Source organism: Ornithorhynchus anatinus, chromosome 3 (genome assembly GCF_004115215.2).
Source record: "Ornithorhynchus anatinus isolate Pmale09 chromosome 3, mOrnAna1.pri.v4, whole genome shotgun sequence".
In the NCBI taxonomy this organism is placed as follows: Eukaryota; Metazoa; Chordata; class Mammalia; order Monotremata; family Ornithorhynchidae; genus Ornithorhynchus; species Ornithorhynchus anatinus.
This window is the reverse complement of record NC_041730.1, coordinates 83,966,708-83,992,529: the sequence shown is the minus strand read 5'-3', so window position 1 is coordinate 83,992,529 and position 25,822 is coordinate 83,966,708. Positions and strand designations below refer to the sequence as shown.

Below are 25,822 nucleotides of genomic sequence, written 5' to 3'. Positions count from 1 at the left end.
AAAAAACCCCCCACGAACTGTTGCTTTTCCTGCTTTGGTATCTGAATAGCTTCAATTAGCTTACCATTTGTTACTGTTATCAATTAGCTTACCATTTAAGCAGTTAGAACAGTGCTTTGCACATGGTAAATGCTCAATAAATACGATTGAATGAATTAATCTCCTATAGGTCTGTTCTCCCCCTCGAGACTTTTTTTTCTTTTCCCTCTCCCTCTGTTTGGGTGGGCTCTAGAGTGGGCGTCATTGTTGCACACCACCAGGCTAAACAGATAGGTTAAAGGGGGTTAGGTGTTCATCTTGATTCCAATGTTAGAGGGAATATCTCTGTTGGCACTCAGCTGGAGGGGAAAGAGGTTAGCATGGGGCAGAGGAAAGGAACTGGGAGGGACATAGGCTTATTTGAGCAATCAACCAGTCAATTCAGTATTTACTGAGTGCTTACTTTGTTCAGAGCATTGTTCTAAGCTCTTGGGAAAGCATAATGTATTTTTTCCTCTTTTTTTTTTAAATGATGTCTGGGCAGTAGCTAGTGAGTGGAAGGCAACCTGCTAAAGTCAAAATTCACCTGTGCTGGGCAGCAGCAGCATGGGAAAGAGTCGAGGGCAGAGACTCATTTACCGCATAGAAGGAGGCAATGGTAAACCATTTCTGTGTTTTTACCAAGAAAACTCTCTGGATACACTACCAGAACGATTGCAGATGGAAGTGGGGATTTCTGGGAGAGATGTGTCTATGGCGTCGCTATGGGCCGGACACGACTCGACAGCATAAGACAACTATAACAACATTTTAATGCTTACTGTGTGCCAGGAACTGTACTAAGGGCTGGGATAGATACAAACTAATCGGATTGTACATATTCCCTGTCCCTCATGGGATTCACAATCTAAATCAGAGGAGAATAATCCCCATTTTACTGTTGGTGGAAACTGGGGCACAGAGAACTTTCTCCCTCTCTAGACTGTAAACTCCTTATGGGCAGAGAACATGTCTACCAATTCTCTTGTACTCTCCCAAGTGCTTAGTACAGTGCTCTGTACACAGTAAGTGCTCAATACCAATGGTTGAATGACTTATTCAAGATCATGCAGCAGACAAGTGGCGGAGCTGGGATTAGAACACAGGTCCTCTCTCTCCCTGGTCTGTGCTCTTTCCATTAGGTCACACCGCTTGATGGACATGATGCCTGTCCTCAAGATCTTATAGTCTAGCAAGGGAGACAGGTAACAGAAGCAACTGAGTATAAAGAAATGTACAAAAGTGCTGGGTGGGGGGTAAGGGTGGGGCAAGAACCCAAGTGTTTAGGGAGGGGAATAAGAGAAGCAGCGTGGCCTAGTGGATAGAGCACAGGCCTGGGAGTCAGAAGGGCCTGGATTCTAATTCCAGCTCCACCACTTGTCTGCTGTGTGAATTTGGGCAAGTCACTTCATTTCTCTGTGCCTCAGTTCCCTCGTCTGTAGAATGGGGATTAAGACTCTGAGCCCAATGGGCACACGGACTGTGTCTAACCTGATTACTCAGTCAATCATATTTGAGCACTTATGGTGTATAGAACACTGTACTAAGTGCTAGGGAGAGTACAGTAAAGCAGTAAACAGACAAGACTCCCTGCCTACAACAATCTTGCAGTCGAGAGGGGGAGACAGACATTAATACAAATAAATTACAGATATGTGCATAAGTGCTGTGGGGCTGGGAGGGGAGGATGAATAAAGGGAACTTGTATCTACTCCAGCACCTAGTAAAGTGCATGGCAAATAAATACTATAAAAAAAGCATGAGGAAGTAGGGAAGGAAAATAAGGTGGGAATGAAAGGTTAGTCAGGCAACTCTTCTTGGAGAAGATGTTTTACTAAGGCTTTGAAGATGTGGAATGTGTTGGTCTCATGGTTATATAAGTGGAGGGACTTCCAGGTAGGAGGTGGAGTGTGAGCAAGGGGTCATTGGTGGGTGAGGTGAGAAGTGAGGAGCAACTGTCATATTCAAGCGCTTACTCTGTCAGGAACTGTACTAAATGCTGGGGTGGATACAAGCAAATCAGGTTGGAAACGATCCCTATCCCACATGGGGCTCATGTCTTAATCCCCATTTTACATCTAAGCCCAGAGAAGCTAAGTGGCATTTAGGTTGGTATTAGAGGAGCAAAATGTGTGGGCTGGGTTGTAATGGAGAGGGTTGAGGTGTGCACATGGATTTCTAGCCTTTCTTCACCTCCCACTCCCCTCAGCCCCCCAGCATTTATGCACATATCCATATTTTCATTTATATTAGTGTCGAGAAGGACTGAGGGACTTAAAAACAACAACACATTAACAAATAATGGAAAGTACTGCTCAACTTGGACTTCAGACTACTTTACACTTGCCTTTTTAAATAACTACAGTTCAGTGAAATGCTTTCCATTTTTTCCTTTTCTTTATCCCCTGAAAGATTGATTTGGTTTTTAACAATGTAGATTATCATTGAAGTCGTGCATTTATAGAATGTGTTCAAGCATGATCATAGTGTATAGGAGCCAAACAAGGAATGTGATTGTAGACTTGAAGGATAATTTTTTGTTCAATTCACAGTTTGTTATGACTTTCTGGCTCTATTTTGAGAAGTGTGTTTAGTGAAAAAATTATACTCCCAACATACTTGTCAGTTGAATTGTTCAGGAATGTTGTTCAGGAGAAGCAGCGTCTTCTAGTGGAAAGAGCACGTGCCTGGGTTCTAATCCTAGATCTGCCACATACCTGCTGTGTGTCCTTGGGCAAGTCAGTTAACTTCTCTGTGCTTCAGTTCTCTCATCTGCAGATGGGGTTTCAATTTCTGTTCTCCCTTCTACTTAAACTGGGAGCCCCGTGTGGGACCTGATTGTCTTGTTTCTACACCAGTGCTTAGTACAGTGCTTAACAGAAACCACAATTACTAATATCAGCACACCAAATTTTAATTTTATTATCATAATCAAAGTACTAAGATGTGGTGTATAAATTGCTCTTTGGAAACAGGAGAATCCAGGCCAACCAGAAAAAATAGCAAGAGCTCTGCTCTACGTTTGAAGGTGATGTGCGTTTTAAAGCTTGAATATTTCAAGAAATGTTTTGTGAAATTGATGTAGATTGTTCATTGAAGAAAGAAAAACCATTTTCAGTTGTGCATTTTTCCAAAAGGAACAATTTATTTGGTGAGCTAAAGGACTTTCATGAATTCTGGCCCAACCAGTTTCCCATTTTAGTCTGCATCCTTTAGCAGTAAGGCAGAGATCTGTACTCATAATCAAAAGGCTAGTGTTATTTATGGTTTGGACACAAAGTGAATCTGAGAACTTTCATAACAGATAATAGGTGTTATCTGCGGTTTCATTAACTATAGCTAGCTCTGAGAGAGAAGATTTTCACAGTTAAAATGAACATATTCTAGGTCTTGACATTTGTTTTTAAGTGAAAAGAATGGAATTTTCAGTTCCTTTTTTCAAGCCTAGCACATTTAGCACATGTACAATTATAGAAATAAATTTGCATTAGAAAGATGTTGTCGTGATCTATGCTTTTTTAAAAATATTAGTGATTCTGTTACAATCTAGTATTTTTCTTCTACTAATCACAGTTTATGGTTATTGTAATTATTGCTTTAGAGGAACAGAAATTGTAGGTAGTTAGCAGAGTCATGGGCTATTTGGAGACAGTATTTTGAAATTAGGCCAAATACTGAACTAGGATTTATTATTACTTAATCCAAAATAATTCCTCCTTCCCCTCCTCCTTTCCCTCTCCTCTCCCCTTCTTTACTCTCTCCCCTCTTTTTTTCTCCCCCCTCACCCCCTTTCCTCTCCATCCGATCTATTGGATTTTCAAGGATGAGGTTCTGGGGGTTGGTGGTGTGTTTCCCCTTCTAGACTAAAAGCTGGTTTCAGAAAGGAATGTTTACCAACTCTGTTATACTTTACTTTTCTCAAGTGCTTAGTACAGTGCTCTGCGCACAGTTACGTGCTCAATAAATATGATTGATTCAAGTGGGGGCCAGGACTGAATTTAACAGATGTCTGACCCTATCTCCATTCATTAAGGGATATGAAACATCTGTCCCCTTTCTGGTGCTCAGTATCATCTATTTCCATTACGTATCCAATTCAGAGTAGAGCTGTCTGAGCCATGGAGGCCTACATGATCACATCTCTCAGGTCATAAATTCCTGTGACTTTTGTCTTCTATTGTCCTCTCCCAAGTGCTTAGTTCAGTGCTCCGCGTACAGTAGGTGCTCGATAAATACTATTGTTCGACTAACAAAAGGGAGGAGCAGAAAGCAATCTTCCTTACTGCTTCTAGTATCACACTTAGCCCAGTTTTTCTACTCACATCCTTGCCCAGATTCTATTTTCAAATGAGGAGTTAATAAATATCTAGCCGCTAACAATACAGAATTCCCACACTACTCTAAAAGTAGAGCAGAATGGTCTAGTGGTTAGAACATGGGCCTGGGAGTCAGAAGAGGCTGGGTTCTAATCCTGGCTCTGCCACCTGTCTGCTGTGAGACTTTGGGCAAGTCACTTCACTTTTCTGGGCCTCAGTTCCCTCTTCTGTAAAATGAGGATTAAGACTGGGAGCCCAACTTGGGAGAGGGACATGTCCATCCTGATTACCTTGTATCTACCCTAGTGCTCAGAATAGTGCCTGGCACATAGTAAACGCTTAGCAAATACCATAAAAAAGGGCCTAGAAAAGTGGCCTTGGCAGCATGGTGGAGCTCCTTCTATATGACCAGAATTGATTGTCCTGTCTACCTGTCCTGTCTACCTGGCTACCCCTTCTCCTTTACTGTCTACATTACTAAATTTGCTCTCAGATGGAGGTAGGCCTGAGTGTGTAAGTGGGAAATTCTCCCTTTAAAGTATAGCCTGAAGATGGTTTACAACAGGGCCTTTTCCCTCCAGGGTGGGGAAAGGCAGCTTAGCCAGTTATATGTGTTTCGTTGCAGTGATAAAAGATGGAGGGCACAGTGGGAAAATAGGATCGTGCCACAATGCCACCAATTCAAAGCCACTTCCATTTCTAGCTTTTATATGACAGTGTGTTTTATGTTGGGATACACTATTGCACCTCTTGGTAAAGTCAGCAATGACATTTTGACTTGTAGAACAGGCCCTTCAGTCATCATTTAGCATGAGTTAACTCTTTTCTTTTGCTTTAACTGCAGTGAGATTCAATTCCTAAGATCTTTCTCCCCATATATGTCAAATGTAACAGGTATAGATCACATTGTTGAAAAATAAGGACATTAGTTATGTTTTCATAACAGTCGCTAAATAAAAAATTAAATGCACAATAAAGAATTAAATTGAATATTGTATAGATTGACAGAAAATCACATCAGACAATTGAAGTTTTCGAAGTAAAAGGCGTTAAACGTTATCCCTAGAAGGAGTGCATTAAAACCAAATCCATACAATCCATTAGTTTCTCACTAAGACAATAAACTCAGCTAGTATGTATGATGTAGGAGCCCTAAAAAAAAAATTCTAAATTCTATTGCTGTGATATTAACTTTCTGTGTGTGGGTTTCAGACTATTTCCTGACCTGCTTCGAAGCCTGAAATGAAAATCTCATGAATAACTTTGAGTGCCACTATGAATAACAGCCACTGTGATTGCAAAGTTTTAGTCAGCTCAATCCTTAATTTAAAGTAATGAAAACTGACTACGTAGATTTAATGATGGAAAACTGTAACTGAGCCCTTTTCATGAGGTTCTAACTGTTGCCACTTAATTAGTTTTACTGTGGTGTTGAACTTGAAGTGGGGCATGCCAGGACTGTGCAAGAAGCCACATAAATAAGAACAGTGTGGCCTCATGGATAAAACACAAGCCTGGGAGTCAGAAGGACCTGGGTTCTAATCCTGGCTCTGCCACTTGTCTGCTGCGTGAGCTTAGGCAAGTCACTTCACTTCTCTGAGCCTCAATTACCTCAACTGTAAAAATTACCTCAACTGTAAAATGGGGTTTAAGATTGTGGGCCCCATGTGAGAAAGGGCCGGTGTCCAACCTGATGACTTTTTGTCTATTCCAATGCTTAGTACAGTGCTTAGAACATAATAAGCACTTAACAAATACCATTAAAAAAAAAGACTTCTAAAGATCCCAGAAGAAATGTCCAAGCCCAAGCCCTGCCCCAAAACATTACCTAAGTGGGTCCCCGGACCATGCGTTTCACAGCCGCAAACCCATTGGAGATTACATCTACTCCCAAAAGACTCAGGATGTAGCTTGGAAAACTATTAAATTCTGGTATTTGTTCAGCACTTTATGTGCCCAGAACTGCAATAAGCTCTAGGATAGATGCAAAATAATGCCACTTTCCCTTCCTCTGTTCTTTCAAATTTAATGTAATCAGTCAGTCAATCAGTTGTATATCATAAATGCTTACTATGTGTAGATCACTATACAACAGAATTAGCAGACATATGTCCTGCCCACAGTTAGCTTAAAGTCTGTTGCCATGATTACACTCCTTATCCTCTTCAGGTCACCTAATGACATAAAACTAGGGTTTCATGCTTTCTACATTGCTAATTGACAGCTAAAGACATGTCAACAGTCTTCTTAATGCATACTCCACTGGAAAAGGGGCCATCCTATTGAGAAGAGTGTTCTAGTTTTTGCAGACATTTTCACTGCAGTTTAGTCAATCATTGGTATTTATTCAGTGCTTCCGGCAGGTAGAACACTGTACAAAGTGCTTGGGAGAATATAATACAACAGAGTTGATAGACACCTTCCCTGTAAATGCAGGAGAAGTTTAATAATAATAATAATAATGTTGGTATTTGTTAAGCGCTTACTATGTGCAGAGCACTGTTCTAAGTGCTGGGGGAGATACAGGGTCATCAGGTTGTCCCACGTGGGGCTCACAGTCTTCATCCCCATTTTGCAGATGAGGTAACTGAGGCACAGAGAAGTGAAGTGACTTGCCCAAGGCCACACAGCTGACAGGTGACAGAGTCGGGATTTGAACCCATGACCTCTGACTCCCAAGCCTGGGCTCTACCCACTGAGCCTCGCTGCTTTAGGAAAAATCATGCTACCTTTACTGTATTCGAGGACCTTGGAAAAGGGTTCAGGGCCATCAGTTGATTAAGCTCTGGCAGTTGATGTGTTTTGACTACCTTGAGAAGTTTATCAAGACCTTAAAGTTACTCTAAAATGATAATAGCCGAGGGTGTCAGAATCGAACTCACCAGGTGACCTTTTTCCCATCAGTCGTGCAGTGCGAGTGTAAGTGTGTGTCAAGACCAATTTTGATCGACAGTCCTTGCATTTGTTACCCACAGTACCCGATGCTGCTTAATTTTTCCCTCTTGGTGCAATAGAATCCCGGCTCTGCCACTTGTCAACTGTGTGACTGTGGGCAAGTCACTTAACTTCTCTGTGCCTCAGTTACCTCATCTGTAAAATGAGGATTAAGACTGTGAGCCCCACGTGGGACAACCTGATTCCCATGTGTCTACCCCAGCACTTAGAACAGTGCTCTGCACATAGTAAGCGCTTAACAAATGCCAACATTATTGTTATTATTAATAGAAGCAGTGCATCCCAGTGGAAGGAGCACGGTCCTGGGTTCTAATCCTGGTTCTGCCACTTGCCGCCTGGGTGACCTTGGGCCAGTCACTTCACTGGACCTCAGTTTCCTCAACTGTAAAATGGGAACTCAATACCTCTTCTCTCTCCCCTTTAGACTGTGAGCTCCTCAAGGGACAGGGATCGCATCTGACCTGATTGACCTGTATCTCCCCTAGTGCTTGACATAGTGCTTGACACATAGTAAGCGCATATCAAATTGCACCATTATTATTATTGTTATAGTCTTCCCAAAGCCTCTGCTGCGAGACATTCCCTCCATTTCTAAAACAGCTCCAGAGGCTGACCTTCCTTCTGTTGCTGCCTTCCTCTGCCATGCCTCTTTATTATGACTTTAAACTCTGCTCACAGTTATCTCATTTCACCTCACCTTATGACAGTCATCGGAGAATCTTGCTGGATCTGTTCTCCTCACGTGTGCCATCCGACAGTAGTTTAATCAAACGAGTACTGATCTGCTGGCGGGAGCCCTATTACATTACAGGATCTTATTGTCCCTGATCATGTCTTGACCCTCGATGTCATTGAGGTGGTCTTGGTGGACCTATTTCAGAAATTGGCTATTGAGCAGGTGGCAGATTTGGGTTTTACAACTATAAAGCTGTCATTGCTTTTTATAACTTAAGTACTATCTGAATCTTGATACCGTATTGTGCCACAGTTTTTTGATTCTCGAAGGACCACTAGTTTATCTTTTTTTATTACTTTCCAGAGCCCAGAGGTACTGTTATTAGTTTTGAAAGATATGTAAATGTTGTAGAGATGTCTTAATGATGTTCCATATACATTTGCTACCATGTTAATCCATGCATTTATCCTATCCTGCCTTGATTACTGCATCAGCCTCACGGCTGACCTCCCTGCCTCCTGTCTCGCCCCAATTCAGTCCATACTTTACTCTGCTGCCCAGACTATTTTTCTACAAAACTGTTCAGTCTGTTTCCCCATTTTTCAAAAACTTCCAGTGGTTGCCCATCCACCTCTGCATCAAACAGAAATTCCTTTAAAGCAATCACCTTGCCCCTTTTACCGTATCTGTCTGATTTCCTGCTACAAGTCAGCCTGCACACTTCACTCCTCTAATGCCAACCTACTCACCGTGTCGCAGTCTCACCTATCTCACTGATGATCGCTTGCCCACATCCTGTCTCTGGCATGAAGCTCCCTCCCGCTTCATGTCCAACAGACAATCACTCTCCCCACTTTTAAAAGCTTTATTAAAAGCAACTTTCCTCCAAGAGGGCTTCTCCAACTAATCCCTCATTTCTTCTTCTCCCACTCCCTTCTTCAGTGCCCTAACACTTGGATTTGTACCCTTTATTCATCCCACTCCGAGCCCCACAGGACTCACATGTATATCTGTCATTCATTTTAATGTCCGTCTCTTCCTTTAGACCGTAAGCTCCTTGTAATCAGAGAATGTCTCTACCGACACTGCTGTATTATACTCTCCCAAGCGCTTAGTACAGTGCTCTGCATACAGTAAGCATTCAGTAAATGCAATCGATTGATTCTGTATCCGATTCGTAGCAAAAATCAAATTATCTCTACCTAACTGTGGTCTGGAGTCACATTGAGTTTCTGGGAGCACATAGTCGACAGTATTCTTCAGTAGTTGTTCCAGGAGGACTTTGGTTAGGATTTTGCCCACAGCGTAGAGTAGTGAGGTCCCGCGTCTTAGTGGAAAGAGCAGGGCTTGGGAGTCAGAGGATGTGGGTTCTAATCCCGGCTCCACCACTTGTCTGGTATATGACCTTGGGCAAGCCACTTAACTTCTCTGTGCCTCAGTTATCTCATCTGTAAAATGGGGATTAAAAGTGTAAGTCCCACATGAGACAACCCCTATCTTGTACCTACCCCAGTGCTTAGAACAGTGCTTGGCTCATAGTAAGTACTTAACAAATACCGTAATTATTATTATCCCTATGTGTACATATTTATAGTTATAATTATATTTATTTTTATTAATGATCTGTATATATATCTATAATTCTTTTTATTTATAATAATGCTACTGATGCCTTTTACTTGTTCTGCTGTCTTCCCCCTTCTAGACTGTGAACCTGTTATGGGCAGGGATTGTCTCTGTTGTTGAATTGTACTTCCCAAGCGCTTAGTACAGTGCTGAGCACACAGTAAGATCTCAATAAATACGATTGCATGAATGAATGAATCCCAGGAGGGTTTCTGCATTCAGCTTTTGCTAAATCAGGTATATGTATTACAGCCAGTCATATTCACTCCAAGGCTCTGGTGATGTACTGAGGCACTGATATTAGAATGCACTTTTCTAGACCACTGGGAAGCTTCTAACTCAACAAACTATTTGCCCAATCACCTTACATAAATTGGATTATGGAAGCACAAACACAAAAAGGTGCACAATTATGAATTTCAGTAATTCTGAGTTGCTTTCGGGAATTAACCAAATGCTGCACTCTTAATAAACTGAAGACTAAGGTTAGGTTCTAACCTATATTTAGCAATTTCTACATATAAGTAAAATTTTCACTAGTGATAGAGATTATTACTAACACTGAATTTTGCTAAATGGGACATAGTCTAATCACTCGCTCTCTTTGTACGTGCACGCCGCCCCCCACCCCCACACACATATTTTTTGGGAACTAACAGCCTCAAACTTTGGCCGAAATTGAAGAACTACAGTACCTATCCAATAGAGAAGCAGCATGGCATAGTGGAAAGAGCACGGGCTCGGGAATCAGAGGTCATGGGATCTATTCCCGTCTCTGCCACTGATCAGCTGTGTGATTTTGGGCAAGTCACTTGACTTCTGTGTCCCTCACTTACCTCATCTGTAAAATGGGGATTAAGACTGTGAATCCCATATGAGACAACTCTGGTTACCTTGTATCTACCCCAGCGCTTAGAGCAGTTCTCAGCACAAAATAAGTTCTTAACAAATGACATTATTGTAATTATTATAGTATCTAACCTCTGTATATCATTGAGGCCTGGATCCTGACTTATTACTTGAGGTAATTGTTCATTCAGTTGTATTTGTTGAGGGCTTACCATGAGCAGAGTAAAAGATGCTCAGTAAAATGGGCATGATGATCATGTTGGATTGCTGGGAAGTAACAGCTGTAGGAAAGTCATTCCGGTTTGTGACAATCAGGAATGGGATTGTATTTAGAAGACTTCAGAGAGTAATTGATTCCATAAACCACAAATGCAAACGCTTTCAAAGCAGCAGCTATTTCCAGCCCATTCCTGAGCACAAAAGACAGTACTCCCTTGTGTACCCTTGCAAACCCTCCCACATGGAGGATTATGGCATTAGTTGTGTTCAAAAGAAGGTGCATATTATGAGCTGTAAATAATCTGGGGCCACCTTTTATTGTAGCAGGCATATCCCACAATATTGCCATAATGTATTCTCAAAAATGCAGTGGATTTAAGTATGTTTTCTTGTAGACTTGCATTCATATAGTTAGGTTCTGTTCCCAGAATCAAGAAACCTCTCTTTCCACCTCTTTTGATCTTATGTTTTCCTCATCCCCTTGCACATAAGGTCTCCTCCCATCCCCAGAATTTGTATTTTTGAAAATAGAGAAGCAGAATGGCCTAATGGATAGAGGAAGGCCTGGGAGTCAGAAGGACCTGGTCTCTAATCCCGACTCCTTCACTTGTCTGCTGTATGATCTTGGACAAGTCGGTTAACTTCTCTGGACCTCAGTTACCTCACTATAAAATGAGGATTAAGACGGTGAGCCCCATGCAGGATGAGAGCTGTGTCCAACTTGATTAGCTTGTGTCTACTTCAGCACAGAGTATATTGCCTGGCATACAGTAAATGCTTAACAGATGCCATTAAAAAAACCCAAACAAACAAGGAAAGGGTGCCCTTCAAGATATACACCATTGCCAGTCGAATAGGAACTGAAAAATGTTTCCGGGTTTCCAATTTGAACCATCCCAGCGGCCTGATGCCGGTTTCCGTCCCCTCCTCTGTGCCCCAAGCAGGAGGAACCGTCTCCCCATCAGCTTGGCTGACCAGCTCCCAAATTTTCCTCCTCCCTGCGTGCATCTCCTTCCATTGTTCTCTGACAGAGAGAACCAAGTTGCTTCTAGTGTTTCTCCCTGGAAGCATACAGCCAGGGTGTAGTAGAAGGTCAGAGCCTAAAGAGGGGAGGCCAGAGGAAAGGAAGGGGCAGCAATCCCCTCCCAAGCCTACTTCCCCTGCCCTTCCATTGGTTGTTCACTGACTCGGCCATCCCAGAGAAGCTGGGCTGCAGCTCAGAGAATGAGTTGTGGTAAAGAGAGGGGGAGGTGGCTTCTCCACTTTGAACGGAGGCAGCCCAGATAATAATAGTTGTGATATTTGTTAAGCACTTATTGTGTGCCAGGCACTGTAAGTGCCAGTGGGGTAGATACAAGCAGATTGGGTTGGACACAAACCTTTGTCCCACAAGAGACTCACAGTCTCAATCCCCATTTTACAGACGAGGTAACTGAGGCACAGAGAATTGACTTGCCTAAGGTCACACAACAGGCAAGTGGTGGAGCTGGGATTAGAACCAATGACCTTCTGACTCCCAGGCCCATGCTCTATCCACTACGCCATGCAGATGGATGTAGGATAAAGGGGGCCTGGCTGCTCATCAATGAATAGTGGAAGGGAGCTTCTCAGCTCCTCCTGGAGGCAACTTAGTTTCGGGGCAGAATGTAAGGAGTAGCCCAAGTTCAGGAACGGGAACAAGGGTGAGCAGGAGCGCCAGGGGAGTGCGGCTTATCTGACTGGTGATGGCACAGATCAGCCTGGGATGGAAGAAACAGGCCCGCTGCAAGTTGGTGAATGGGAGGTGACAGGGTTGGGGAGGGAAGAGTGGCATCTTTGGAAGGGATACCACCCCTATTATCCCATTCCAGTCTTTTCTGCCTTTGTCCCACAAGCCTTTTGGTTAGAGAAGTTGAACTGCAGCTCACTGAATGATTGTTAGTGGGGTGGGAATTGACTTGCCTGCCTGTTTCCTCTCATGTCCTTGACCCATACTGACTGCTGCTTTCTATAGGGGTGAAGACCACAGGCATCCATATCGCTTCTGTCTATTCGACTTTAAAAGCAACATAGCTGACAGGATTCTTCACCTCTGAAAGCCGTTAAAGGAAGGCACTTGTCTTCAAAGCAACCTGGCTGTTGGGAGGTTTTAGTCATAATCAGTAGTATTTTTGAGCACTTATTCTGTCAAGATCACTGTAGTAAGCACTTGGGAGGACACAGTAGAGTTAATAGACATGATCCCTACCCTCAAAGATCTTCAGGGTAGAGGAACTGTAGAGCCTGGAGTCCTACAAGGGGTTGGAACAGTGGGGTAAGAACAACCTAAAAGCTCCCTGTTGGACACTGCTGCTTTAAATGATAGGAAATGCAGCCAGGATACTAAAATCCCACCTTCTGCAAGAGGCCTTCCTTGGCCAAGCCCTTATTTTCCCCTTTTGTCTCTCCCTTATGCATCATCTGTGCACTTGGGTCTGTACCGTTTTAGCACTTGATATTGATCTCACCCTCAGCTCCACATCCTTTATATACATAGCCATAATTTATGTAATGTCTGGCCCGTCCTCTAAACTATAAGCTCCTTGTGAATGTCTTCCAATCCTGTTGTACTGTACTCTTCCAAACAGTACAGTGCTCTGCACATAGTAAGATCTCAATAAATACCATCGATTGATACTAGGATGATTGCAAATCTGAAGGTTGGACATTTTAGTTTTAGAAATGCCAAGCAGTTTTGAGGGCTTGATGTTGTAATCAATATGACACATGGAGATTTTGCAGGCTTCACAGAGCATTTTTGAGAAGGTTGTCAGTGTTTTACATAGATCATTAAATGTTCAATGTAAAACTGTCCCTTTAAGAGGGACTGAAGCAAGTTTATAGATGGTTTTTGAGCCTTCATTCGCGTCGATGGTACAGATCTCCATAGAAAGAGTCAGTTTGTAGATCTTGAATTTATTAGAACTTTGTGCTGGTTTTATAGCTTCTTAAATGGATTAAAAGGCAATTTAGGTACAAATTTATTGTATGGAGTTTATTTTTTCTTTTCTGTCCCACAGCCCTCACTTATTAACTGAAGTTAGAATTCAATTTAAGAAATTAGGTAACTTTTTTTCTACACCCATGTGCTGTTGCCGATTGGTTTTTAGTATGTAAAATTAATCAGCAAAGCTTGTCAACAGTGCATTTGTGCCCTGGTTATTAGCATTTTCTTCAGATTTTCATTGAATTATATTGCACGGATCCAAATTACAGAGAAGCATTTTCATCAGAAGAACATTAGACCTCTTCTCTTTTGCGTGGTCCCCTAGGGTGCTGCAACTTACTTTCAGAAATCGTGGAGGGGGAAACAACTTCTCTAGTGCTAATTCTCTGCTGGAAACCATTTTTGGTGAATGACTATCACTCTACGGCTGCCGGTTTTCTTGCCTCTCCTTAGTTCTCCAGGATTCCTCTCTCACGTGTGTTGGGGGATGTGGAAGAGGATTGAGACAGTGGTGGCCATGCTGATGGCAGAGTCATTGGAACCACTCCTATCCGTTACCAAGACCTGCCGGTTTCACCACTACAGTATCGCCAAGATCCGCCTTTTCCTCTCCACCCAAACGGCTACCTTACTGATACAGGCTCTCGTTATATCCCGGCTAGACTACTGTGTCAGCCTTCTCTCTGACCTCCCTTCCTCCTCTCTCGCCCCGCTCCAGTCTATTCTTCACTCCGCTGCCCGGCTCATCTTCCTGCAGAAACGATCTGGGCATGTCACTCCCCTTCTTAAACAACTCCAGTGGTTGCCTATCAACCTCCGCTCCAAACAAAAACTCCTCACTCTAGGCTTCGAGGCTCTACGTCACCTTGCCCCTTCCTACCTCTCCTCCCTTCTCTCTTTCTACCGCCCACCTCGCGCGCTCCGCTCCTCTGCCGCCCACCTCCTCACCGTCCCTCGGTCTCGCCTATCCCACCGTCGACCCCTGGGCCACGTCCTCCCGCGGTCCTGGAACGCCCTCCCTCCTCACCTCCGCCAAACTGATTCTCTTCCCCTCTTCAAAACCCTACTTAAAACTCACCTCCTCCAAGAGGCCTTCCCAGACTGAGCTCCTCTTCCCCCTCTACTCCCTCTGCCACCCCCCCTTTACATCTCCGCAGCTAAACCCTCTTTTTCCCCTTTTCCCTCTGCTCCTCCACCTCTCCCTTCCCATCCCCACAGCACTGTACTCGTCCGCTCAACTGTATATATTTCCATTACCCTATTTATTTTGTTAATGAATTGTACATCGCCTTGGTTCTATTTAGTTGCCATTGTTTTTACGATATGTTCTTCCCCTTGACTCTATTTATTGCCATTGTTCTTGTCTGTCCGTCTCCCCCGATTAGACCGTAAGCCCGTCAAATGGCAGGGCCTGTCTCTATCTGTTGCCGACTTGTTCATCCCAAGCGCTTAGTACAGTGCTCTGCACATAGTAAGCGCTCAATAAATACTATTGAATGAATGAATGAATGAATACAGTCTATTCAGGGGGAGAGCTGGGACATAATTTTCCTCCTACCTTTAACCCCCTGTAATGTCCCTCTGCTGACTTGTCAGCCCTAACTTCTTCCCAGCATTAGAATCAGACTCAGTATGCTTAACTGAAAACACAATGAGCCGGGATATTTTATTTTCTACTTGAATATTTCCCAAATGTTTCCCCTTGAGGTACTCCCAAATAAGGAATAACATGCTTCAGAAAGTATTTATTGAGTAAAATGCATTTAAGAAAAAAAAAAACAAACCTTTCCATATAGCTTTTTGATTTATTGTAGGAGAGGGTCTGAATGGGTTCCGAAAATTGTCTAACTACTGACCTTAAAAACTGGCTTTATGTTTTTCCACCATTCATTGAATTGTATTTATTGAGTGTTACTGTGTGCAGAGCACTGTACCAAGCACTTGGAAAGTACAATTCGGCAACAGATAGAGACAGTCCCTACTCAATGGGCTCACAGTCTAGAAAAGCCACATGGCTCATCTTTTCTTCCTCCCATATCCCTACTCCTACACCCCACTTGAAGAAAGCATTTGAATTAGGTGTCCTTAATCAAAACTGGACAAAGCATTTAAATTGGATATCCTTAGTCAAGCAATCAGTCAGTGTTATTTATTGAATACTTATTGTGTGCAGAGCATGGTGCTAAGCACTCGGGAGGGTACAATATAGCAGAGTTGATTGGTTCCTTCCCTCTCCACAAGGAGCTTACAGTTTAGAGGACTTAATATATAATAGCTCCTCCACTCACTGACTGAGTCACATGGGGCTTAAAAGTAGAATTAATAGAAAACATTCAGCAATCTTCCCATCAGTGGCACCATCCAATTCATACCCAACACACTGCTTGATAGGGATGGAGAAGCAGTGTTGCTTAATGGATAGAGTACAGGCCTGGGAGTCTGAAAGACCCAGGTTCTAATCCCGGTTCTGCTACATGTCTGCTGTGTGATCTTGGGCAGGTCATGTCACTTCTAATAATAATTTAAAAAAAAATGTTGGTATTTGTTAAGTGCTTACTATGTGCAGAGCACTGTTCTAAGCGCTGGGGTGGATACAGGGTAATCAGGTTGTCCCACGTGACGCTCACAGTTAATCCCCATTTTCCAGATGAGGTAACTGAGGCACAGAGAAGTTAAGTGACTTGCCCACAGTCACACAGCTGCCAAGTGGCAGAGCTGGGATTAGAGCCCATGACCTCTGACTCCCAAGCCCAGGCTCATTCCACTGAGCCACACTGCTTCCCTACTTCTTTGCTTGTTACCTCATCTGTAAAATGGGGATTGACTGTGAGCCCCATGTGGGACACGGACTGTGTCCAACCTGATTAGCTTGTATCTACCCCAGTATTTAGTATAGTGCCTGGCACATAGTAAACGCTTAACAAATACTATTAAAAAGAAATAGTGTTCCTGTGGCCTCTGGATAGGTTTGTGGCTGCGGGCCTGTCCACCACAGCTCCATTTTGGACCCTGCCATGGGTGTCTCCTGCTGGAAGTCCTTGAGGAAAGCTGGTTGGCCAGGGAGTTTCAGCTCCATGTGATCTGGAGTTTTGCTTCCCTCTGCATGGTCTGGACCTTTTCAATATGACATCCCTACCTGTCACCTAAGAAAGATCTTAAATTTACTTTTCTTTATTGCCCTGCCTTCCTCCTACCCACTTAGTCAAAAAACATGAAGTCAGATGAGTCAGTTGAACCAGTGGTATTTATTGAACACTTACTCCGTGCCCAGACCTGTACTAGGTGCTTGGAAGAGAACTGTACAGTAGAGTCGGTAGACATATTCCCTGGCCCCAAGGAGGAGGGAGGAGGAGGGAGTGTGTTAAACACTCGGGTTAAAAAAAAAAGCCTAGTCAGTGATGAGATTGAGCAGATTGTTAATTGAAGTTTTAGGACAATCACAGGGTTTCATGCTATTATTGACATCTAGTACAACCGATAAAAATTGGCTTCATACCTTTAACTCAATATAAACTTTGATTTTGGATATTGTAGACACAGTTATTCAGCAGAAAAATAGACAACCTTCCTTTTCTTTTTGCAGAATGATGAAAATGACTCATTGCAAGAAATGCAACTCTCCTTGCCACCAAGTCCAGAAGTAGAGGATGTCGATCCTGTGTATAAGGTAGAGTCAGTGGTATTGTGTTTTTATTTAAACTATTGCTTATACTAAATGTTTGATAACCCATGAATGCACAGATGAGAATACTCTATAACCTATATATTGAAGAAATTATAAAAATCTTTGAGAATGAGACGATTACTCTCTTTTTGCAAGGCTATCAGGTAATTCTCTTCCCAGTTCCCAATCTGTTTTGCTTGCATCCTGCTTTGGTTATCCCGACTGCTTCTAGACTATAAGCTCCTTGTGGGCAGGGTACATGTCTACCAGTTCTATTATGTTGTACTCTCCCAAGAGCGCAGTACAGTGTTTGCACACGGTAAATGCTCAATCAATATAATCAACTGATTGACTAGCATGAATCTGGTCCACTCCCCTGACTCCTGATCGGTAGATCGAACTTCCTTCTTCAACAGGAAAGGTCCCTGTTCTGGGAATTGACTCTAAAGCTCCGGGACAAGAAGGATGAGCCTAATTATGTACGTGTGAGAGGGACATACCGGCCAGTTATTGCTGGCCATGGTACCAGAAATCTCCCTTCCTCTGCACTATTTTATCTTTCCTCACCCAACCCTCCTGTAATCATGTGCCTCTGTTCACATCCCTTACTCGTATAAAATTGAGGCACAATTCTGGGGAATTCTGGTGAAGATCGGGTCTCCGACCGTCGTTCGGGAACAGACTTCCTACTTAATAACATTAGTTACAATATTTTCTCATTACATCATGCCAGCTTGTACAGTTTTGACTTAGTATTATAACCAAGAGCATTTGCCCATGTTGTAACCTGAATTTCACAAAATTTAGGACCTCTGAACATTCGAATATACCCAAAGTGTGGAGAGCTGAGAGATGGTGGAAATGAGTCTCTGCCACCTCTCAGCTTTAGGACTCTAAAGAGGATCTCTGCTCCTCTTGCTTTCAGGACTTTCTGAATAGCTGCTCACTTTACATGTCCCACCTTCTGGTATATTTCTTGAAGACAAAAAACAGAAACAGAACCTCAGATCATTCTATCTAAAGGGCCCTAAGATGTTTTCATTTTAAAATAGTTGGCAAATGTGTGCTCTGTGAAAGTGAGGAATACTGTATTTTCATTTTAGTGACCCTCACTGACCTGCAGACTAATTGAAGGTGGAATAGTGACACCTTTAACATATATATGAAACTTCTTTTCCGATCGTGGAGAGGTAATGAGTTGTATCCTTCTATAGAGTACCCAAGGATCAATCGTTTCTATGCTTATCTCTAGTAATCTTCATAAAGCAGTCAGCCAAGAATGAAACAATAAAAGTATTGATATTTTGAGGGCAACTAGAAGCTGGTGCTAGTTAGATATTGAAAGTATCAAGCTATCACCTTTTTTTGGTGAACCTAAGAACATGAGAATTGTCAGCCTTTGTGAGATCAGGGTTTGATATACACCAGTTTTTTTTTCTCTGATAGCATCAGAAGATCTTGCAGCCTTATTTATATTAATGTCTATCTCCCCGCCTAACTGAAAATTTGTTCCGGGCAGAGAATGAGTCTGTTATATTGTCTTAGTGCTTTGCATATAGTAAGTGCTCAATAAATAGTCTCATATTTAAGAGTGTCTATATGACCAATTTCTGACTTAAGAAGTTTGGAGTTAAACCACAAGGCACTTAGACTTATAAATTCACACCCTGTTTCAGCTTTTCAACACTGGTTTTCTCTATGGTTCTGAGGTGGTGGGTGGTGGGAATATACAGGAGCAGGAGGAAAGAGGAGAAGCAGGAAAGCCATGGTGGAGTAAAAGAGAAACGAGGGTCGAGGGAGAAAGGAACAGAAAAGGCCAGAGAGTGGTGGGGGTGTTAATCTAATTGCTAGGGAGGGTTGAAGTACCCTTTTTGCTTCAGGTGAAGTAAAAATCAGATTTGTTTTCCTGGAACCTTGCTGATTAAATATAAATAAATTAATTTAGTTGTATTACTCATCTGCAATTGAGTACACAATTCTGGTTTTTGAAAAAATAGGGCATCTGACTGTGGTTCTGGGACCATTGCTTCATTTAATAATCATTTAAGAAAATTGGTTTTCACTTCCAACATTTTGACTAAAGGCACAGTTTTCAGGAATCGGTTAAGTCATTAGTCTGAGGACTGTCTGTACTTCCAACATACCTAAATTATCCTGCTAATAATCCATTCTGGACCCAATTTCCATGAATTTATCAATTTTTCTTGAACCTAATGATTTTTTTCTGCCTACACAAACTGCCCATGCTAATGAATTGTTTCCCTTTTTCATAGTTCTACCATATCTAGATAAAATTTATATGGACATTTATTACACTTCATTATGCTCAGTTCTACTTGAAGGGGGCAAATTTAGTTGACTCACAATTTAACGTAAAAAAAATTGTTCCCAATATGTCTTTGAAAAGCTCATTTTAAGCCTTCTTCTTCCTGTCCTTTCTTTCACACTTGTGACAAACATGCAAAGGGAATTATATCGATAAAAGTTAAGCCGATGATTTATCTGGCAACATAGCGTAATGGAAAGAGCATGAGCTTGAGAGTCAGAGGACCTGGGTTCTAATCCTGCCTCTGCCACTTGTCTGCTCTATGACCTTGGACAAGTCATTTATCTTCTCTGTGTCTCAATTCCCTCATCTATAAAATGAGGATTAAGACTGGGAGCCCCAAGATTGAGATGGACTGAGTCCAATCTGATTATTTTGTACCTACACCAGTGCTTAGTACAGTGCCCAGCACATAGTAAGTGCTTAACAAATACCATTTCCCTTTAGACTGTAAGCTCCTTCTGGGAAAGGAATATATCTACCAACTCTTGTATTATACCCTCCCAAGTGTGTAATACAGTGCTCTGCACACAGTAAGCACTCAATAAATATGATCGATTGATCTTACCAGACCGAATAAGAAATTCAGAGGTGAGTAGAATTGTACATTGTACCTTTCCTCAAATTATTTCCTAGATCTCTCAATTCCTCCCTAAATCTACTCCTTCCACCTGTGCTTCTGACCCCATCCCTTCATGCCTTTTTTAAACACTTCCCCCTCCCTTCTTCCCTCCTTGACTGCTAACTTCAACTGTTCGCTCTTTAGTGACTTCTTCCCCACTGCTTTCAAACATGCTTATGTATCCTCTATCCTAAAAAACCCTCCCTCTCCCCCCCCCCCGGCCCTCTCCAAATATCGCCCCATCTCTCTCCTACTATTTCTCTCCAGACTTTGGGAGGAAGTTGTCTATACCTACTGTCTCCACTTCCTATCCTCCAATACTCTCCTAGATCCCCTGAAATCTGGCTTCCACCCCCTTCATTTCACAGAATCAGGCCTCTCTAAGGTAAGCAATGACCTTATCTCTTCAGATCTGATGGCCTCTACTCCATCGTAGTTCTCGTAATCCTCTCAACCATCTGTGACATGGTAGACCACCCCCTTCTCCTTGAAACTGTATCCAACCTTGGATTCAATGACTCTGTCCTCTTTCGTTTCTCTTACTATCTCTGACTGCTCCTTCTCAGTCTCTTTTGCTAGTTTCTCTGCCTCCCACCCTCTGACAGTAGGGGTCCTTCAAGGCTCAATTCTAGGTCTCCTTCTGTTCTCCCTCTATACCCACTCCCTTGGAGAACTCATTTGCTCCCATGGCTTCATTTACCATCTCTATGCAGGTGATTCCCAACTCTATAGATACAGCCCTGACCTCTCTCTTTCCCTTCAATTTCACATTTCCTCCTGCCTTCAAGACATATGTACTTGGATGTCCTGCTGACACCTCAAATTAAACATGTCCGAAATTGAACTCCTTATTTCCCCATCCAAACCCTCTCTTCCTCCTGTCTTTCCCATCCTGTAGACAAACACCACTCTTCCCCCTGTCTCAAAAGCGTGTAACCTTGGCATTGTCCTCAAGTCATCTCTTTCATTCCACCCGCATATTTAATCTGTCACCAAATCCTATCAGTTCTACCTTCCCAGTGTCGCCTAAAGTCAGCCCTTTTCTCTCCATCCAAACTGCTGCCATGCGGATCCAAGCCCTTATCTTATCCTGCCCTAACTACTGCACCTGCATCCTCGCTGACCTCCCAGCCTCCTGTTTCTCCACCTTCCCCCCCCTCCCCCACAAACCTCACACCAATTCGTACCTCACGTACCTCACTCTGCTCCACGGATCATTTATTAACAGAAACAGTCAGTCCATGTCTCCCCACTCCTCAATGGCTGCCCATCCACCTCCACATCAAACAGAAAGAAACTCCTCACTATCAGCTATAAAGCATTCAATCAACTCACTCCCTCCTACCTCACCTCACTAATCTTCTACTGGTGTACAACTACTATACTCCACTCATCTAGTGCCAGCTTATTCACTGTGCCCCGATCTCATCTATCTCCCTACTTACCCTTTTCTCACATCCTCCCCAACCCTGGAACTCCCTCTCCCTCCATATATGCCAGATCACCATTCTTCCCACCTTCAAAGTATTATTAAGGTAACATCTCCAAAAGACCCTCCATGATTAATCCCTCTTGTCCCTGGCTCTCTCTCCCTTCTCCATCATCTTGGATCTGTGACCTTTGGACAGTGGATATTTTCTCCCACCCTCAACCTCATAGCACTTATCTACAAATATTTACATTAAATTATATATTATAAATTACTAATTCATATTAATGTCTGTCTTCCCCTCTAGAGTATAAGTTCTTTATAGCCAGGGAACCTGTCTGCTAATTCCCATGTATTGTACTCTCCCAAGTGCTTAGTATAGAGCACTGTAAAGTGCTCTGCACGTAGTAAGCACTCAATAAATTCCATTGATTGATAGATTTATTTTGAGCCAAAAGGAAAGCTCCCATTACAAGCTTACCTCACTTATAGTCACCCAATATTAAACACCCACACACACACACACACACACCCAGTTTTCCTTCATATTCAAAGAAGACGCCAGTGACAGTGAAATTCATTCCTGGGTGTCTGTGTGATTGCAAGTCCAACCCACCTCAGTGCAGTAGAAGCCATTTCAGGTTGCATCCAGTATTGTTTGAAAGCTTACCCTGCATTACAGCGATCTTACAGTATAACAACCTTGTAAACCCAGCATGGGCAGGGATTGTGTCTATTGCTGAATTGTCCTTTCCAAGTGCTTAGTACAGTGCTCTGCACAAAGTAAACGCTAAATAAATATGATTGAATGAATGAATTTGCTTGATGCCTTACGCTGTGCCCAGGCCTGACTAGACCTAGTGAAGTAGCTGAGCACTGTAGGTAAATATATTCCTTCTGCTTTCTCTCCTCCTGGAGGAGATTAAGCAATCAACAATGAATTGACCTTGGAGGAAACTCTGCCCACATTGTATGTCAGCTTTTCATGGTGTTGATGACACCGTCAGAGCAGATAATCAAGGAGATGATTGAACTGAGAAGACAGCTTACTTAGCTCATTAATAGCCACATCATCCATTTCTAAATTGGGTCTCATTGTGAGGAATCAGTGTCCAAAGAGTTCAACAGTCCAGTGCATCAATGCCAGATGCTGAAAAAGAAATAAAGATTTCCTCACCACCCACTGAAATCTGGAGAATAATATTAATGCTATTTAATGCTACAATATGCTCAGCATTGTACTAAAACCTGGGGAATATGCAAAGGTAACCAGTTTGGATAATCCGTTTAATCCCTGTCCCACATAGGATTCACAGTCCACAAGGGAGGAAGAACAGGTATCTTATCCACATTTTAACACTGAGAAAAGTGAAACCCAGGGAGTTTGTGACTTTCCCAAGGTAACACTGCAGATAATAATGATAATTATGGTATTTGTTAAGCAGTTACCATGTGCCAGGCACTGTACTAAGCAATGGAGTAGTTACACGCAAATTGTATTGGACACAGTCCTATCCCACATAGGACTCACAGTCTCAATCCCCATTTTACAGATGAGGTAACTGAGGCATAGAGAAGTAAAGTGACTTGCCTGAGGCCCACAGAACAGACAAGTGGCAGAGACAGGATTAGAACCCATCACCTTCTGACTCCCAGGCCCGTGCTGTATCCACTACATCATGCTGCTTCCCCTAGGTAGTAAAGCCTGCACTGGAACCAAAATGTCTTGACTCCCAGTTCCATGCACCTTCTCCTAGGCCATGATGCTTTTCAAATGTCTTGTATGAATTTTCAAGAAAGTGGATGAACTTACAAAGGTAATGGAAAAAAGTCAACTCTAATCGAGAGAGGAGTTTAAAGATGTTGTGAGACGTTCCGAGGGAGTTAGCCTGTAAGAGTTCTTTAGAGAGAAAAGAAGTCTGAAGTTCAATCCAAGTGGGACAATTCTTCCCAGAAGTTGAAAAGCCATAGTTAGCAGAACAAATTTCTATTTTTGCAGTCACGTGGAAGTCATATTACAACTGCTGTGATATTATGATTTGAATTATTTTAGTAAAGTTTACTAAAGTATATGGCATAAAAAGGAATTTCATATTAGTTTACAAAAGATTGTGGAATGGCTCCCAATTTATAAAATGTAAATCCATGGGGAAAAAGTACCCCCAAACCAAAATACAAGTATATTTTCAAGGTACATAATCCAGTTGTATTATGTGGTGTGCCTGAGTCATTAACCTGTATCTAAAAGAGAAAAATAAAATAATTATTTTCATTAAGGAAGATAGCCCTTGTTTAAGGCATGACTCTTCTTTATCTTTTTAATTAGTGCAAATTAAAAATATTTGTTTAGTATCTATCAAAGTGCTTTCTTTTTCATTCAATAGTATTTCAGATGTATTTACTGAATGCTTATTGTGTGCATAGGACTGTACTAAGCACTTGGAGGACTATAATGCAATAAAATCGGTAGACGTGTTCCCTGCCCACAAGAAGCTCGCAGTTTGGGGTGGGGAGGCAGACATTAAAAAAATGTACATAAGTCCTGTGGGGCTGAGAGTGGGGTGAATATCAAGTGCTTAAAAGGTTCAGATCCAAGTGCTTAGGTGACAAAAAGGGAGAGCAGGCAGGGAAAATGAGGGCTTAGGAAAGGACTTTTGGAGGAGATGTGATTTTAATAAGGCTTTGAAGGTGGAGAGAGTGGTGGTCTGTTAAATATGAAGGGGAAAGATTTCCAAGTCAGAGTGAAGACGTGGGCAAGAAGTAGGTGGTGAGATAGATGAGTTCGAGGTACAGTGAACCAGAGTACAGTTAGAAGAATGAAGTATGCGGACTGGGTTGTTGTAGTAAGTCAGTGAGGTAAGGTAAGAGGGGGCGAGCTGATTGAGGGCGAGCTGTCTGATGCAGAGTTGGATGGGCAACCACTGGAGATTCTCAAGGAGTAGAGAGATAGGGACTGAAGTTTTTTAGAAAAACGATCTGGGCAACAGAATGAAGAATGGATTAGAGTGGGCAGAGACAGGAGAAAGAAAGGTCATCGAGGTGGCTGTTGCAATAGTCAAGGTGGGATGTGACTGGTGTTCCGATCAGCATAGTAGCAGTTTCAATGGAGAGGAAAGGGTGGATTTTAATGAGGTTATGAAAGTAGAACTGGCAGGATTTGGTGACAGATAATAATAATAATGTTGGTATTTGTTAAGCGCTTACTATGTAATAATAATGATGTTGGTATTTGTTAAGTGCTTACTATGTAATAATAATGTTGGTATTTGTTAAGCACTTACTATGTGCATAGGAGTGTTCTAAGGGCTGGGGTAGATGCAAGGTAATCAGGTTGTCCCATGTGAGGCTCACAGTCTTAATCCCCCTTGACTTGCCCACAGTCACACAGCTGACAAGTGGCCGAGCCAGTATTCAAACCCGTGACCTCTGACTCCCAAGCCCAGGCTCTTTCCACTGAGCCACGCTGCTTCTCCATGTGCCAAACACAGGTAGTCAGGTTGTCCCATATAGGGCTCAGAGTCTTCATCCGCATTTTACAGATGAGGTAACTGAGGCACAGAGAAGTAAAGTGACTTGCCCAGGGTCACAGAGCTGACAAGCAGTGGAGCTGGGATTAGAACCCGTGACCTCTGACTCCCAAGCCCGAGCTTTTTCCATTGAGCCATACAGCTTCTCATGGAATATTTGGGTTAAAAGAGAGATGAGTGGAGGATAATACCAAGGTTACAGGCTTATGAGATAGGTAGGATAGTGGTGTTGTCTGCAGTGATGGGAATATCAAGGAGGGGCAGGTTTTGGGTAGGACGATGAAGTGTTTTGTTGTGGAAATGTTTAGTTTGAGGTATTGGTGGGAGATTGAAGGCACTGGAGTATTGAAGGTATTGGGATATTGAAGGCACATGTCGAAGAAGCCTTCCCTGTCTAAGCCCTCCTCTCCTCTTCTCCCACTCCCTTCTGCATCACCCTAACTTTATTCATCCCCCTCCCAGCCTCACAGCACTTATGCACATATTGTAATTCATTTATAATAATGTGTGTCTCCCCCTCTAGACTGTAAGCTCGTTGTGGGCAGGGAATGTATCTGTTATATTGTACTCCTCCAAGCACTGTGCTCTACAAATAGTAAGCGCTCAGGAAATACGATTGACTGACTGACA

The 25,822-nt window shown here is 42.6% G+C and overlaps 1 protein-coding gene across 10 annotated transcripts in view; it reads left to right on the top strand.

Moving 5' to 3' along the window:
• CCSER2 (coiled-coil serine rich protein 2) overlaps window positions 1-25,822 on the top strand; it is a 207,692-nt gene that overhangs the window by 145,549 nt on the left and 36,321 nt on the right. For all 10 annotated transcript variants that reach the window (XM_029059679.2, XM_029059681.2, XM_029059680.2 and 7 more), the window contains one exon: window positions 17,208-17,291. In XM_029059679.2, the coding sequence (XP_028915512.1) occupies window positions 17,208-17,291 (84 nt within the window). The remainder of the gene's footprint in view (window positions 1-17,207; window positions 17,292-25,822) is intronic.